The 16,648-nt window shown below is 52.5% G+C and overlaps 1 protein-coding gene across 8 annotated transcripts in view; it reads right to left on the bottom strand.

Moving 5' to 3' along the window:
* The window catches only part of TCOF1 (treacle ribosome biogenesis factor 1), a 311,423-nt gene that overhangs the window by 151,094 nt on the left and 143,681 nt on the right, over positions 1-16,648 (bottom strand). For all 8 annotated transcript variants that reach the window (XM_075344358.1, XM_075344353.1, XM_075344354.1 and 5 more), the window contains exons 7-8: positions 15,967-16,101; positions 15,484-15,657 (exon numbers count right to left, since the gene is read on the bottom strand). In XM_075344358.1, the coding sequence (XP_075200473.1) occupies positions 15,484-15,657; positions 15,967-16,101 (309 nt within the window). The remainder of the gene's footprint in view (positions 1-15,483; positions 15,658-15,966; positions 16,102-16,648) is intronic.

Below are 16,648 nucleotides of genomic sequence, written 5' to 3' on the forward strand. Positions count from 1 at the left end.
AAGTGCCGGCAAAGTCTCGAACTGCATCCCTAGGTACGTGAGACTCTGGGTCTGAGTCAGAGTGGATTTGGGAAGATTGACAATCCACCCGAATTGGGCTAGGGTGGCGAGAGTGAGCGAAACACTCCGCTGACAGTCTGCGCTGGATGTACCCTTGACCAGAAGGTCGTCCAGATAAGCAAGCACTGCTAACCCCTGGAGGTGCAGGACCGCAATCACTGCCGCCATGACCTTGGTGAATACCCGAGGGGCCGTGGCTAACCCGAAGGGGAGAGCCACGAATTGGAAATGATCCTCTATCGCAAAACGTAACCAACGCTGATGTGACACTGCGATTGGCATATGTAGATAGGCATCATTGATGTCGATGGACGCCAGGAACTCCCCTTGGGTCATAGAGGCGATGACTGATCGCAGAGACTCCATGCGAAAATGCCGCACCCGGACATGCTTGTTGAGAAGCTTGAGATCCAGGATGGGCCGGAAGGTACCGTCCTTTTTTGGAACTAGGAAGAGATTTGAGTAAAAACCTCTGAACCGTTCCTGAGCGGGAACTGGGACAATCACTACGTTTGCCTGCAAGGACGCCACGGCCTGCGAGAAGGCGGCTGAGTTAGCGGACGAGGCGGAAGGCTTAGAGGATGACCAGTTGGAGGAACGAAAGGAACGAAACCTCGATTGATTCCTACCCTGGGCGGGTTTCCTGGTCTTGGTTTGAGGCATGGAAGTACTCTTCCCGCCAGTAGCTTCTTTAATGATTTCATCCAGCTGTTCACCAAACAGCCGTGAACCAGCAAAAGGGAGCCCAGCAAGAAACTTCTTGGACGAAGCATCTGCCTTCCACTCTCGAAGCCACAAAGTCCTGCGGATAACAAGAGAATTAGCTGAAGCCACCGCAGTGCGGTGAGCAGCCTCTAGCATGGCAGACATGGCATAAGATGAAAAGGCTGAAGCCTGAGCAGTTAAGGTAACCATCTCAGGCATAGATTCCTTGGTGAGGGAATGCATCTCCTCTAGAGAAGCAGAGATGGCTTTGAGAGCCCACACTGCTGCAAAAGTCGGGGAAAACGCGGCCCCCGCAGCTTCATACACAGATTTGGCCAGAAGGTCAATCTGACGGTAAGGGGAATCCTTAAGTGAGGTGCCGTCAGCCACCGACACAACGGTCCGGGCTGAGAGCCTAGACACCGGAGGGTCTACCTTTGGGGAGTGAGACCACTCCTTGACCACCTCAGGTGGAAATTGAAACCGGTCATCAGAACCACGCTTTGGAAAGCGTTTGTCAGGGCAGGCCCTGGGTTTCGTCACAGCGGTCTGAAAACTGGAGTGGTTAAAGAACACACTCTTCACTCTCTTAGGCGAGGTAAACTGATGTTTTTCTGCCAAAGAGAGTTGCTCCTCTGACACTGGCGGATTGAGATCCAGCACAGAATTAATAGAAGCAATCAAATCACTAACATCTGAGTCACCCTCAGAGAAATCGATGGGATACATAGCCTCTGAGCCCCCAGTGAGGGCATCCTCCTCATCTTGAGAGTCAGCTCTTGAGACAGAACCGTGGGATGGGGAGGGGGAGGAAACCCTGCGCCTTCTCTTAGAAGGACGGGGTCTGGGATCAGATGATGAATCATCCGTGAGCTCCGATGGACGGAGGTCAGAGGATAGGAGTCCTCTGTCAAGAGTATTAGAGGCACCCTGAGAGGGGGGCTGATGCATATTCATCAAAGTCCTGGACAAAAGCCCCATGGACTCAGCAAATGACTGGGATATGGACCTAGAAAAGGACTCTACCCAGGCCGGGGGTTCAATCACAGGAGCAGCCTGAGAGACCACTGGGGGTGAGACTCCAGGCTGTGGCACCGCCAAGTTAGAGCAGACATCACAATGTGGATAGGTGCTCGGCTCAGGCAGCAGGAGCTTACATGCAGTGCATGCAGAATAAAGCTTTGGAGCCTTGCTCCTTGTGTTGCTGCTGGAGTGGGGGCTTTGCAGAGAATGAACCCCAGGGAGAATATACAGAGGTCCACAACCGGACCAGACCGCTGAGCGCGGTGTTGTGTGTCCTCCAGATCCCGAAGCCCGGTCCCCCAGTCGCAGCACCTCAGCAGAGATGCAGAATGCAGGATGTCCCAGAGCAGAGTGAACTCTGCCTGAGAAGAGGGCGTTCCTATAAAAGAGCGGGAACTGGAGGGCTATAGAGACCTGCAGGGAAGGAGGGACGCCCCAGCAGTGGGGAGTGTCCCTCCCCTGTGTAGAACGGCCGCCGGGAGGAGCCGAACCTGTCCCTCTGCATGAGTGACATGCGAGGGCAGGAAAATGAAACTAGGCCTCCGGCGAAGCCGGGGCCTCAATTTAAGCGGCGAGGCCGACAAGCAGGCACCATCGGCGCGGTTCTCAGGCAAAAGCTAGAGAACCCGCCGGAAAAGTTAAAACAATCACATACAGCATACTCTCCCCTTACAATAAAGAACCGGGACCCCCAACATAAACGTCTCAGGTACTTAGCCGCTGAGACGCAGGGCCATGTCCCTGGGGATGAGTGCTCCAGTCCAACAGAATCCTCAAGGGGCTGTGGATGGAGACCGGACTCCTGCCAGGCATGGAGACCATGCTGGCTCCCACTTCAAGCCAGCGCCCAGAAGGGATGGTGAAGGAGCGCGGCATGCAAGGCTGCAGCCTTGTAAATCAACCTTAACAACACCGCCGACACAGTGGGGTGAGAAGGGACATGCCGGGAGTCCAGACATGGACCCGCTTTTCTTCAAACTCTTTCCAAAAGTCAAACAATCAGATGAGAATGCATGTGTGGATGTATGCCTCCTGACACAAAGCAATAAACTGGCTAGGACTGGCTACCAGGGGGTGTATAAGCTCAGAGGGAGGAGCTACACTTTTAAGTGTAGTACTTTGTGTGTCCTCCGGAGGCAGAAGCTAAACACCCATGGTCTGGGTCTCCCAAAGGAACGATAAAGAAAATCTCTTTGTTGGAGCCTTCATTGGGGGACACTGTGTCCCTCAATAAAGCGATAAATAAAGATTGACATCTCCAAAAAGTTAATGATCTGGTTGGAGCATATGTCCATGACTGAGCGGGCTCAGGAGCAGAGCACACATCAGATATGGCAGATGCCGGCTGTGTGATACAGAGGACGTCTCAGTGGCATTTAAATTGCTCGATATTCCCACTAAAAATAAAGCACATTTGGTATCTGCCAAATCCTGATCAAAATATATAATTTGTTAAAGGGAACCAACCAGCAGGGTTTTCATATATAAAGTAAAGCCGGTGCTATACTGGTGCTAGGATACGGAATGTAAGCATAGCTTCTGTTCAGAGATTGGAGGTTTTATTTCATAAATATGTGCAAGTAAAGTTCCAGCAATGCACTGATATTTGATTGACCGGTGCATCGCTCTGATCAGCAGAAATGCTGCTCTCCTGTTAGAGCCGCTGCTCTGTCAGCTGTAACAGGAACTACGTTATGATAGCGACAGAAATTATCCCATGACCCTGAGTTACAAAGACAACCATTGGCTCTCCGTGATCGTGTCACGAAGCCTCCGATGGTGATTTAAATTGCGCTGTCACATTTTGACAGTGTAATTTAAGGGGTTAACAGTCACGGGTGGATCACGGATCAATCTGTGAGGCACACATGTCTGCTGTTTAAATCAGCAGACACATGCGGGGATAGCCGCTGGCTCACTGCAGCAGACGGCGGTGATTACCGCTTTATCCTAGGTCGTGAAGAGGTTGAATCAGTTTTGGGCAACAGGGTGGCTCAGTGGTTAGCACTGCAGTCTTACAGCGCTGGGGTCGTGGGTTCAAATCCCACCAAGTACAACATCTGCAAAAAGTTTGCATGTTCTTCCCATGTTTTTGTGGGTTTCCTCCGGGTTCTCCGATTTCTTCCCACACTCCAAAGACTGACAGGGAGTTTAGATTGTGAGCCCCAATGGGGACAGTGTTGCTGATGTAAAGATTACCATGACTAGATTTTTGCACTGCATGAAATGTTTCAAAAATTAGGAATTTTTTTTTAATTATTATTCAGATAATGATCTATTTAAAAAAAAGACAAAAAACAATCAGTAAGCATGAAGTGTTGAAGCTGGCCACCGGAATCTTTTTACACTACTGCCTGTCCTTTCAAATTTGTTTTCAGCAGTCTCATTATCATCAGAGACAGGATTACTATGACATTTTAAACCTCTGTACACAGGATCCACCAATCAAAAAAGAGAATTTTGTTACTTACCGTAAATTCTTTTTCTTATAGTTCCGACATGGGAGACCCAGACCATGGGTGTATAGCTTCTGCCTCCGGAGGACACACAAAGTACTACACTCAAACGTGTAGCTCCTCCCTCCTAGCATATACACCCCCTGGTAGCCAGTCCTAGCCAGTTTAGTGCAAAAGCTGAAGGAGGACATCCACCCACAAGTAGAGATAGAGCAAAACCCGGAACAACCGGAACCTCTGTCTACAACAACAACAGCCGGTGAAAACACACGGAACAAGAAAACTGCCAACAGGCAACAGGGAGGGTGCTGGGTCTCCCATGTCGGAACTATAAGAAAAAGAATTTATGGTAAGTAACAAAATTCTCTTTTTCTTCATCGTTCCTTATGGGAGACCCAGACCATGGGACGTTCCAAAGCAGTCCATGGGTGGGAATAAACAGAAAAACTGAGAAGTAGGCGAAACCTAACTTCACAAATGGGCGACAGCCGCCTGAAGGATGCGTCTGCCCAAGCTCGCATCTGCCGAAGCATGAGCATGCACTTGGTAGTGCTTCGAAAAGGTATGCAGACTAGTCCAAGTGGCAGTCTGACAGACCTGCTGAGCCGTAGCCTGGGCCTGAGAGCCTAAGAGGCACCGACAGCTCTGGTCAAGTGTGCCTTAATCCCCGGCGGGAGAGGCACTTGAGTACACTGGTAGGTATCGGAAATGGCCGACCTAATCCAACGAGCTAGGGTCGGCTTAGATGCCGAGAGGCCCTTACGCTGACCAGTGGTCAGCACAAAAGAGAGGTGCACCGCCTAAGAACAGCGGTGCGAGACACAGATCCGGAGCGCCCGCACCAGATCCAGAGTATGCAACACCTTTTCAAAGCGATGAACAGGAGCCGGACAAAAGGAAGGCAGGGAAATGTCCCTGTTAAGGTGGAAGCAGCAACCACCTTAGGGAGAAAGTCCGGAGTTGGACGGAGAACCACCTTGTCTTGATGAAAAACCAAAAAAGGGGTGACTCCGAAGAGAGTGCAGCCAAAACAGAGACTCTCTTGAGGGAAGTTATGGCCACTAGAAAGACCACTTTCTGTGAAAGATGAAACAAAGATACCTCCCTAAGAGGCTCAAAGGGGGGTTTCCGGAAGCCGTGAGGACCGGATTAAGGTCCCAGGGCTCCAACGGCCGCCGGTAAGGCGGAATGATGTGAGATGCGCCCTGCATGAAGGAGCGCACCTGAGCCAGCCGGGCGATACGCCGCTGGCACAACACTGACAGAGCCGAGACCTGTCCCTTAAGGGAATTGAGGGATAGTCCTAGCTGCAGACCGGACTGTAGAAGGGACAGGAGGGTCGGCAAGGCAAAAAGGCCAAAGGATACTTCCGAGCCCGAGTCATAATGGAGATGACTTCAGGAGGGATACCAGAAGTCGTCAAGATCCAGGACTCAAAAGCCACGCCGTCAATCTGAGAGCCGCAGGATTCTGGCGGAAAGACGGACCTCGTGAGAGAGGGTCTGGACAGTCCGGGAGATGCCATGGCACCTCTACGGACAGATGGAGCAGGTCAGGGTACCAAGCTCGCCTGGGTCAGTCTGGAGCAATGAGAATGACCCGACGGCCCTCCATTCTGATCTTGCGCAGGACTCTGGGCAAGAGCTAGAGGGTGAAACACGTAAGACAGACGAAGCTGGGACCAATCTTGAACCAGTGCGTCTGCTGCAAAAGCCTGAGGATCGAGGAGCGAAGATCCACGTCCGGAGAGCCCTACTTGCGGCAGATTGACCGAAACACTGCCGGATGCAGAACCCACTCGCCGCTGTCCACGGTTTGACGGCTGAGATAATCTGCCTCCCAGTTTTCCACGTCTGGGATGTGGACTGCGGATATGGTGGACTAGGAGCCCTCCGTCCACTGAAGAATGCGTTGAACCTCCAACATTGCCAGGCGGCTGAGTGTCCCGCCCTGGAGGTTGATGTAGGCAAACGCTGTGGCGTTGTCTGACTGCACTCGAATGTGCCTGGCCGCCAACAGATGGTGAAAGGCCAAGAGAGCTAGAAACACAGCTCTGATTTCCAGCACATTGATCCAGAGGGCTGATTCGGACGGAGTCCAAGTGCCCTGCGCTCCATGGTGGAGATATACTGCTCCCCAGCCGGATAGACTAGCATCCTGGTGAGGATCACCCGGGACGGGGCCAGGAAGGAGCGTCCCTGAGAGAGAGGGGCCGAAGCCACCACTGAAACGAGCCCCTGGTCTGTGGCGAAGCCACCAACCCGTGGAAGGAGGAAGTCCGCTTGTTCCAACAGCGGAAAATGTCCAGCTGCAGAGGACGCAGATGGAACTGGGCAAGGGAATCGCTTCCATTGACGCCACCATCTGATCCAGCACCTGCATTAGGTGCCTGATGGAACGACGTCGGGGCCTCAGGAAAGAGCGCACCGCCAGAGGAGGGACTGCTGTTTGACTAAGGGCAGCTTCACAAGTGCCGGCAGAGTCTCGAATTGCGTCCCTGGGTACGTGAACTTCTGGGTCGAAGTCAGAGTGGACTTGGACAGAATGACAAGCCACCCGAATTGGCTAGAGTGGCGAGAGTGAGCGAGGCACTCCGCTAACAGTCTGCACTGGATGAAGCCCTGACTAGAAGGTCGTCCAGGACAAAAGGATCACTGCCAACCCCTAGAGGTGCAGGACCGCAATCACTGCTGCCATGACCTTGAGAATACTCGAGGGGCCGTGGCTAACCCCAAGGGAAGAGCCACGAATTGGAAATGTTCCACTCCGATTGCAAAACGTAGCCAACGCTGGTGTGAAACTGCGATTGGCACATGCAGATAGGCATCTCTGATGTCGATGGATGCTAGGGAATCTCCTTGGGTCATTGATTGATCGCAGAGACTCCATGCGAAAATGCCGCACCTGAACATGCTTGATGAGAAGCTTGAGATCCAGGTCGGAAGGCACCGTCCTTTACGGGGACTAGGAATAGATTTAAATAGAAATCTCAGAACCGTTCCCAGTCGGGAACCGGTACAATTACTCCATTGGCCTGCAAGAATGCCACGGCCTGTGAGAAGGCGGCGGCCTTGGAGCAGGGGGGAGTTGACAGAAAAAATCTGTTTGGCGGGCTGGATAGAATTCTATCCTGTAGTCGTGGGAGATGGTATCCCGCACCCACTGATCGGAGACGTGTTGAAACCACACGTCGCCAAAGTGGGAGAGCCTGCCACCGACCAAGGACGTTGCTGGCGTGGCCAGAGAGCCAGGAGGAGGCTGACTTAGTGGCAGCAGCTCCTGCGGTCTTCTGAGGACGCGGCTTCGTGCGCCAGTTGGGTTTACGATCCTTGGCTGAGCTAGTGGACGAGGCCGAGGGCTTAGAGGACAATCAGATGGAGGAACGAAAGGAACGAAACCTCGACTGATTCCTACCCTGGGCAGGTTTCCAGGTTTAGGTTTGTGGCATGGAAGAACTCTTCCCGCCAAGAGCTTCCTTAATAATTTCATCCAGTTGTTCCCGAATAGTCTGGTCCCAGCAAAAGGGAGCCCAGCAAGGAACTTCTTTAGAAGCATCTGCCTTCCACTCTCGAAGCCACAGGAGCCTGCGGATAGCGAGGGAATTAGCCGAGGCCACCGCAGTGCGGTGAGAGTCTCCAGCATGGCAGACATGGCCATAGGATGAAAAGACTGAAGTCTGGAAGTTAAGGCAACCATTTCGGGCATAGAGTCCCTGTGAGGGAATGCATCTCCTCTAGAGAAGCAGAGATGGCTTTGAAAGCCCGCCCTGCTGCAAAAGATGGGGAGAACGAGGCCCCTGCCGCCTCCATATAGATTTGGCCAGAAGGACAACCTGGCGGACAGTGGAAACCTTAAGTGAGGTGCCATCAGCCACTGATACAACGGTCCGGGCTGAGAGTCTAGACACCGGAGGGTCCACCTTTGGTGAATGAGCCCACTCCTTGACCACCTCTGGTGGAAAGGGAAAACGGTCATCAGAACCACGCTTTGGGAAGCGTTTGTCAGAGCAGACCCTGGGCTTGGTCACAGTGGCCTGAAAACTGGAGTGGTTAAGGAACACACTCCTTGTTCTCTTAGGCAAGGTAAACTGGTGCTTTTTTGCCAGAGAGGGTTGCTCCTCTGATACTGGCGGATTGAGGTCCAGTACAGAATTAATGCACGCAATCGAAACACTAATATCTGCGTCACCCTCGGACAGATCAATGGGGGACATGGAAAGCGTCCGAGCCCCCAGTAAAGGGATCCTCCTCGTCCTGCGAATCAGCTCGTGAATCAGAGCCGCGGGACGAGGAAGGAGAGGGGACCCTGCTTCTCCTGTGAGGAGGACGGGGTCTGAGACCAGAAGAAGAATCCTCTGAGGGCCTTGCTGAGCGAGCCGTAGCAGCAGAGGCGCCCTGAGAAGGGGGCTAATGCATGCTCAGCAGAGTCTGGGACAGCTGTCCCATGGGGAGAAGGATTCTACCCAAGCCGGGGGTTCAGCCACCGGAGCCGGAGCAGCCGGAGGGACCACTGGGGATGAGACTCCAGGCTGAGGCACCACCATGTTAGAGCAGGAATCACAATGTGGTTATGTGCTCGGTACAGGCAGTACGAGCCTACATGCAGTGCATATTGAGTGCAGCCTTGCAGCCTTACTTCTCGTGTGAGACATGCTGCTGAAGTGGGGGCTCTGAGCCAGAATGACCCCCAGCAGAGTATTGCAGTATATAAGCAGTATATAAGCAGTATATAAGCAGTATATAAGCAGTATATAAGCAGTATATAAGCAGGTCCACAACTGGAGGTTGTGGCTTGCCAGACCGTTTGACATTGTCTCTGTGCCCTCCAGATCCCACAGCCCGGAGCCCTAGAGAGATGCTGCAGTCAGCGCCGATCGCTCAAAAATCAAAAATCAGATGAGAATGCATGTGTGTGTGACCTCCTGAACACAAAGCATTGAACTGGCTAGGACTGGCTACCAGGGGGTGTATATGCTAGGAGGGAGGAGCTACACGTTTGAGTGTAGTACTTTGTGTGTCCTCCGGAGGCAGAAGCTATACACCCATGGTCTGGGTCTCCCATAAGGAACGATGAAGAAATAGGTGATGTCACAACTCCGCCTCCCTTCATAATGACCTTTGGACATGCTCATTAGGTGCCTCAGTACAAAATATAGGGTCCGAGTCAGTCTATTGCTGCTAATGTTCATGTGAACTGGAAATAGAAGTCCAGAAAAGCTTCAGTGGCCAGTTTGAAAATAACACAAGTTTCAGAATTTCTTTACCTCAGATTGTGATGAATAAAAAATAAATAAATAAATAAATAAATAAAATTACCAACAATTTGCAAAGAATACTACAAAAATGAGAATTTTGTTTACTTACCGTAAATTCTTTTTCTTATAGTTCCGTAATGGGAGACCCAGACCATGGGTGTTTAGCTTCTACCTCCGGACGACACACAAAGTACTACACTAAAAAGTGTAGCTCCTCCCTCTGAGCTTATACACCCCCTGGTGAGCAGACCCAGCCAGTTTAGTGCAAAAGCTGAAGGGGAATAGCCACCCACAAGTAGAACAGAGCAAAAGCCGGAACAACCGGAGACTCTGTCCACGACAACAGCCGGTGATAACACGCGGAACAAGAAAAGTGCCAACAGGCAACAGCAGGGAGGGTGCTGGGTCTCCCAATACGGAACTATAAGAAAAAGAATTTACGGTAAGTAAACAAAATTCTCTTTTTCTTTATCGTTCCTTTGGCAGACCCAGACCATGGGACGTTCCAAAGCAGTCCATGGGTGGGAAATAAACCGAACAAAGTAAGAAGTAGGCAAAACCTAACTTCACAAATGGGCGACAGCCGCCTGAAGGATGCGTCTGCCCAAGCTCGCATCTGCCGAAGCATGAGCATGCACTTGATAGTGCTTCGAAAAGGTATGCAGGCTAGTCCAAGTGGCAGCCTGACAGACTTCCTGAGCCGTAGCCTGGTGCCTGAAAGCCCAAGAGGCACCAACAGCTCTGGTGGAATGTGCCTTGATCCCCGGCGGGGGAGGCACCTGAGAACTCTGGTAGGCGTCCGAAATGGTCGATCTGATCCAACGGGCTAAGGTCGGCTTAGAAGCAGAGGGACCCTTGCGCCGACCTGTGGTTAGCACAAAAAGAGAAGTGCACCGCCTAATAGAAGCGGTGCGAGACACATAGATCCGGAGCGCCCGCACCAGATCCAGAGTATGCAGCGCTTTTTCAAAGCGATGAACAGGAGCCGGACAAAAGGAAGGTAGGGTAATGTCCTGGTTAAGGTGGAAAGGGGAGACCACCTTAGGAAGAAAGTCCGGAGTCGGACGGAGAACCACCTTGTCTTGATGAAACACTAAAAAAGGTGACTCCGAAGAGAGCGCGGCCAAATCAGAGACTCTCCTGAGGGAAGTTATGGCCACCAGAAAAGCCACTTTCTGAGAAAGACGATGCAAAGAGACCTCCCTAAGAGGTTAAAGGGGGTTTCTGCAAAACCGTGAGAACCAAATTAAGGTCCCAGGGATCCAAGGGCCGCCGGTATGGCGGAATGATGTGAGACGCGCCCTGCATGAAGGTGCGGACCTGAGCCAGCCGAGCGAGACGCCGCTGGAACAGTACTGACAGAGCTGAGACTTGTCCCTTGAGAGAGTTGAGGGACAGTCCTAGCTGCAGACCGGACTGTAGAAAAGACAGAAGGGTCGGCAAGGAGAATGGCCAAGGAGGATGGTCAGTAGAGCGACACCATGACAGGAAAATTTTCCAAGTCTTGTGATAGATCTTAGCGGAGGAAGACTTACGGGCCCGAGTCATAGTGGAGATGACTTCAGGAGGAATACCAGAAGCCGTCAAGATCCAGGACTCAAGAGCCACGCCGTCAATTTGAGAGCCGCAGAATTCAGGCGGAAGAAGGGACCTTGTGAGAGTAGGTCTGGACGGTCCGGGAGATGCCACGGCACCTCTACGGACAGATGGAGCAGGTCTGGATACCAAGCTCGCCTGGGCCAGTCCGGTGCAATGAGGATGACTCGACAGCCCTCCATTCTGATCTTGCGCAGAACTCTGGGCAAGAGAGCTAGAGGGGGAAACACGTAGGACAGACGAAATTGGGACCAGTCCTGAACCAGTGCGTCCGCGGCGAAGGCCTGAGGGTCGTGGGAGCGAGCCACGTAAAACGGGAACCTTGTTGTTGTGACGGGATGCCATTAGGTCCACGTCCGGGGTGACCCATTTGCGGAAGATTGACTGGAACACTGCCGGGTGCAGGGACCACTCGCCACCGTCCACGGTTTGACGGCTGAGACAATCTGCTTCCCAGTTTTCCACGCCTGGGATGTGGACTGCGGATATGGTGGACTTGGAGTCCTCCGTCCATTGAAGGATGCGTTGTACCTCCAACATTGCTAGGCGGCTGCGTGTCCCGCCTTGGTGATTGATGTAGGCAACCGCTGTCGCGTTGTCTGACTGGACTCGGATGTGCCTGCCAGCCAACAGGTGGTGAAAAGCTAGGAGAGCTAGAAGCACGGCTCTAGTTTCCAGCACATTGATTGGAAGGGCTGACTCGGACGGAGTCCAAGTGCCCTGCGCTCTGTGGTGGAGATATACTGCTCCCCAGCCGGATAGACTGGCATCCGTGGTGAGAATCACCCAGGACGGGGCCAGGAATGAGCGCCCCTGGGACAGGGAGAGAGGCCGAAGCCACCACTGAAGAGAGCTCCTGGTTTGCGGCGACAGAGCCACTAACCTGTGTAAGGACGAAGGCCGCTTGTCCCAACAGCGGAGAATGTCCAGCTGCAGGGGACGCAGATGGAACTGGGCAAAGGGAACAGCCTCCATTAACGCCACCATTTGACCCAGCACCTGCATCAGACGCCTGAGGGTATAACGGCAGGGCCTCAGCAGAGAGCGCACCGCCAGTTGGAGAGACTGCTGTTTGACTAAGGGCAACTTCACAAGTGCCGGCAAAGTCTCGAACTGCATCCCTAGGTACGTGAGACTCTGGGTCGGAGTCAGAATGGATTTGGGCAGATTGACCAGCCACCCGAATTGGACTAGAGTGGCGAGAGTGAGCGAGTCACTCCGCTGACAGTCTGCGCTGGATGAAGCCTTGACTAGAAGGTCGTCCAGGTAAGGAATCACTGCTAACCCCTGTAGGTGCAGAACCGCAATCACTGCTGCCATGACCTTGGTGAATACCCGAGGGGCTGTGGCCAACCCGAAGGGGAGAGCCACAAATTGGAAATGATCTTCTCCGATTGCAAAACGTAGCCAACGCTGATGTGAAACTGCAATTGGCACATGCAGATAGGCATCTCTGATGTCGATGGACGCCAGGAAATCTCCTTGGGTCATTGAGGCAATGACTGATCTCAGAGACTCCATGCGAAAGTGCCGCACCTGAACATGCTTGTTGAGAAGCTTGAGATCCAGGATGGGCCGGAAGGTACCGTCCTTTTTGGGAACTAGGAAGAGATTTGAGTAGAAACCTCTTAACCATTCCCGAGCGGGAACCGGTGCAATTACTCCATTGGCCTGCAAGGCTGCCACAGCCTGTGAGAAGGCGGCGGCCTTGGAGCAGGGAGGAGTTGAGAGAAAAAAATCTGTTTGGCGGACTGGAAGAGAATTCTATCCTGTAGCCGTGGGAGATGATATCTCTCACCCACTGATCGGAGACATGTTGAAACCAAGTGTCGCCAAAGTGGGAGAGCCTGCCACCGACTAAGGACGTTGCTGGAGCGGGCAGATAGTCACGAGGAGGCTGCCTTAGTGGCAGCAGCTCCTGCGGTCTTCTGTGGACGCGCTTTTGGGCGCCAGTTGGATTTCTGGACCTTGGCTGAGTTAGCGGCCGAGGCCGAGGGCTTAGAGGACGACCAGTTGGAGGAACGAAAGGAGCGAAACCTCGACTGATTCCTACCCTGGGCAGGTTTCCTGGCTTTGGTTTGTGGCATGGAAGTACTCTTCCCGCCAGTAGCTTCCTTAATAATTTCATCCAGCTGTTCTCCGAACAGCCGGGACCCAGCAAAAGCGAGCCCAGCAAGGTACTTCTTTGAAGAAGCATCTGCCTTCCACTCTCGAAGCCACAAGATCCTGCGGATAGCGAGGGAGTTAGCTGAAGCCACCGCAGTGCGGTGAGAAGCCTCCAGCATGGCTGACATGGCATAGGATGAAAAGGCCGAAGCTTGGGAAGTTAAGGCATCCATTTCGGGCATAGATTCCCTGGTGAGGGAATGCATCTGCTCTAGAGAAGCAGAGATGGCCTTGAGAGCCCACACTGCTGCAAAAGTCGGAGAAAACGCGCCCCCCGCCGCTTCATACACGGATTTGGCCAGAAGGTCAATCTGACGGTCAGGGGAATCCTTAAGTGAGGTGCCATCAGCCACCGACACAACGGTCCGGGCTGCGAGCCTAGACACCGGAGGGTCTACCTTTGGGGAGTGAGCCCACTCCTTGACCACCTCAGGTGGAAAGGGAAAACGGTCATCAGAACCACGCTTTGGGAAGCGTTTGTCAGGACAGGCCCTGGGCTTGGTCACAGCGGCCTGAAAACTGGAGTGGTTAAAGAACACACTCTTTGCTTTCTTAGGCAAGGTAAACTGGTGCTTTTCTGCCAGAGAGGGTTGCTCCTCTGAGACTGGCGGATTGAGATCCAGTATAGAATTAATAGAAGCAATCAAGTCACTAAGATCTGAGTCACTTTCGGACAGATCAATGGGGTACATGGAGTTAGCCTCCGAGCCCCCTGTAAAGGCATCCTCCTCATCCTGCGAGTCAGCTCTGGAATCAGAGCCACGGGAGGAGGAGGGAAAGGGAACCATGCGTCTCTTCTCAGGAGGACGGGGTCTGGGCCCTGATGATGAATCCTCTGTGAGCTCCGGTCCTGAGAGACCCCTAGCAGCAGAGGCACCCAGTGAAGGGGGCTGATGCATATATATCAGAGTCCTGGACAGAAGTCCCATGGACTCAGCAAAGGACTGGGAGATAGACCTAGAAAAGGATTCTACCCAAGCCGGGGGTTCAGCCACAGGAGCAGGAGCAGCCTGAGAGAGTTAGAGCAGGCATCACAATGTGGAAAGGTGCTCGGTTCAGGCAGCAGGAGCTTACATGCAGCGCATACAGCATAAAGCTTTGGGGCCTTGCTCCTCGTGTGAGACATGCTGCTGGAGTGGGGGCTCTGCCAGAGAATGAACCCCAGAGAGTATATCAGAGGTCCACAACCAGAGGTTGTGGCTTACCAGACCGCTGGAGCGGTGTTGTGTGCCCTCCAGATCCCGAAGCCCGGACCCCCAAGCACAGCACCTCAGCAGGGATGCTGCAAACCAGCGCTGCAATGACTGATCGCAGAGAGAACGCTGAAAAGATGGCCGCCGGAGCGAAGAGAGGGGGCGGGACTTGCTTGAGGAGCGGGATCTGGAGGGCCATTGAGACCTACAGGGGAGGGGACACACACTGCAGTGGGGAGTGTCCCTCCCCTGTACAGAACGGCCGCCGGGCGTAGCCGAGCCTGTCCCTCTGCATGAGTGACATGCGAGGGCAGTGAAACAGAAACTAGGCCTCCGGCGAAGCCGGGGCCTAAATTTGAGCAGTGCGGCCGACGCGCAGGCACCATCAGCGCGGTTCTCAGGCGACAGCTAGAGAACCCGCCGGAAATGTCAGTAAACATAATAAGCACACTCTCCCCCAACAATAAAGTACAGGGACCACGAAATATAAACGTCTCAGGTACTTAGCTTCTGAGACGCAGGGCCAGGTCCCTGGGGATGAGCGCTCCGTTCCAGCAGGGTCCTGAAGGGCTGCGGATGGAGACCGGTCTCCTGAAAAGCATGGAGACCGAGCTGGCTCCCACTTCAAGCCAGAGCCCGAGGGATGGTGAAGGAGAACGGCATGTAAGGCTCCAGCCTAAGAATCAACCTTACAACACCACCGACACAGTGGGGTGAGAAGGGACATGCTGGGGGTCCAGACGTGGACCCCACTCTTCAATCTCGTTCCAAAAGGAAAAAATCATATGGGAATGCATGTGTGGATGTATGCCTCCTGAACACAAAGCGATAAACTGGCTGGGTCTGCTCACTAGGGGGTGTATAAGCTCAGGGGGAGGAGCTACACTTTTAGGTGTAGTACTGTGTGTCTCCTCCAGAGGTAGAAGCTAAACACCCATGGTCTGGGTCTCCCATAGGAACGATAAAGAAATCCAGATCTAAAAAGCAGGTTGCTTCCTGATGACACATGCCATGTAACGGCGTGATTTACCTTGCTGTCACTGTGTAGATCCTCGCTGCTCGCCTTGGCAGGCGCTTTCCTTGCGGTGGTGGTGCGTTTAGCTGGAGTTTTGGTGCTTCCCTTTTTAGCTTTCGCCTCGGCTGCTGCGGTCTTGGCTGATGGTGTGGGGGCTTTAATCTCAAAACCTGCTAGGGCTGGCGCTATCTGTACAAAAAAAAAAAGTTGGGTTCCTTAAATAGTTTATCTATAATGGAAGCCTAAGCGGGTAAAAATATCTGAAATCGATGACTGGATCTACATAAAAGTGAATCTGACATTGAGGTCAATGAGGACGTGCAAAGCTTCATTTCATGTGCTGCAGGGGAGGTAAAACGTTTGATTACAGGTTTCCCCAAGCATCACTGATAATTGCGGATGGTTCCAACTTGGTATGTATGTACGTACGTACGTACGTATGTACGTACGTATGTAGTCCCTATATACAAATGCTTTACTCAGTATGTTTTCACTTGCCTGTTTCTCGATGTCGGTCTCATCGTTGCTCTTAGAGCCATCACCGACTTCATCATTATCCCTGGCTGGACCATTGGCGGCTGTGAGGAGTTTGGTAGCAGCAGCTTTAGTTGTTTTAGAAGATACTCTCTTGGGCTAAAAAACAAAAAAAAAAAAAAAGAATATAATAAATAAAATATAGATTAATAATAATAAAAAGAAGGGAATTTTGTTTACTTACCGTAAATTCCTTTTCTTCTAGCTCCTATTGGGAGACCCAGACAATTGGGTGTATAGCTTCTGCCTCCGGAGGCCACACAAAGTATTACACTTTAAAAAGTGTAACCCCTCCCCTCTGCTATACACCCTCCCGTGCATCACGGGCTCATCAGTTTTGGTGCCAAAGCAGGAAGGAGGAAACATAAATTGGTCTAAGGTAAATTCAATCCGAAGGATGTTCGGAGAACTGAAACCATGAACCCAAAGAACAATTCAACATGAACAACATGTGTACACAAAGAACAACAGCCCGAAGGGAACAGGGGCGGGTGCTGGGTCTCCCAATAGGAGCTAGAAGAAAAGGAATTTACGGTAAGTAAACAAAATTCCCTTCTTCTTTGTCGCTCCATTGGGAGACCCAGACAATTGGGATGTCCAAAAGCAATCCCTGGGTGGGTAAAAGAATACCTCGATAAAAAGAGCC

Source organism: Anomaloglossus baeobatrachus, chromosome 4, assembly GCF_048569485.1.
Source record: "Anomaloglossus baeobatrachus isolate aAnoBae1 chromosome 4, aAnoBae1.hap1, whole genome shotgun sequence".
NCBI classification, from domain to species: Eukaryota; Metazoa; Chordata; class Amphibia; order Anura; family Aromobatidae; genus Anomaloglossus; species Anomaloglossus baeobatrachus.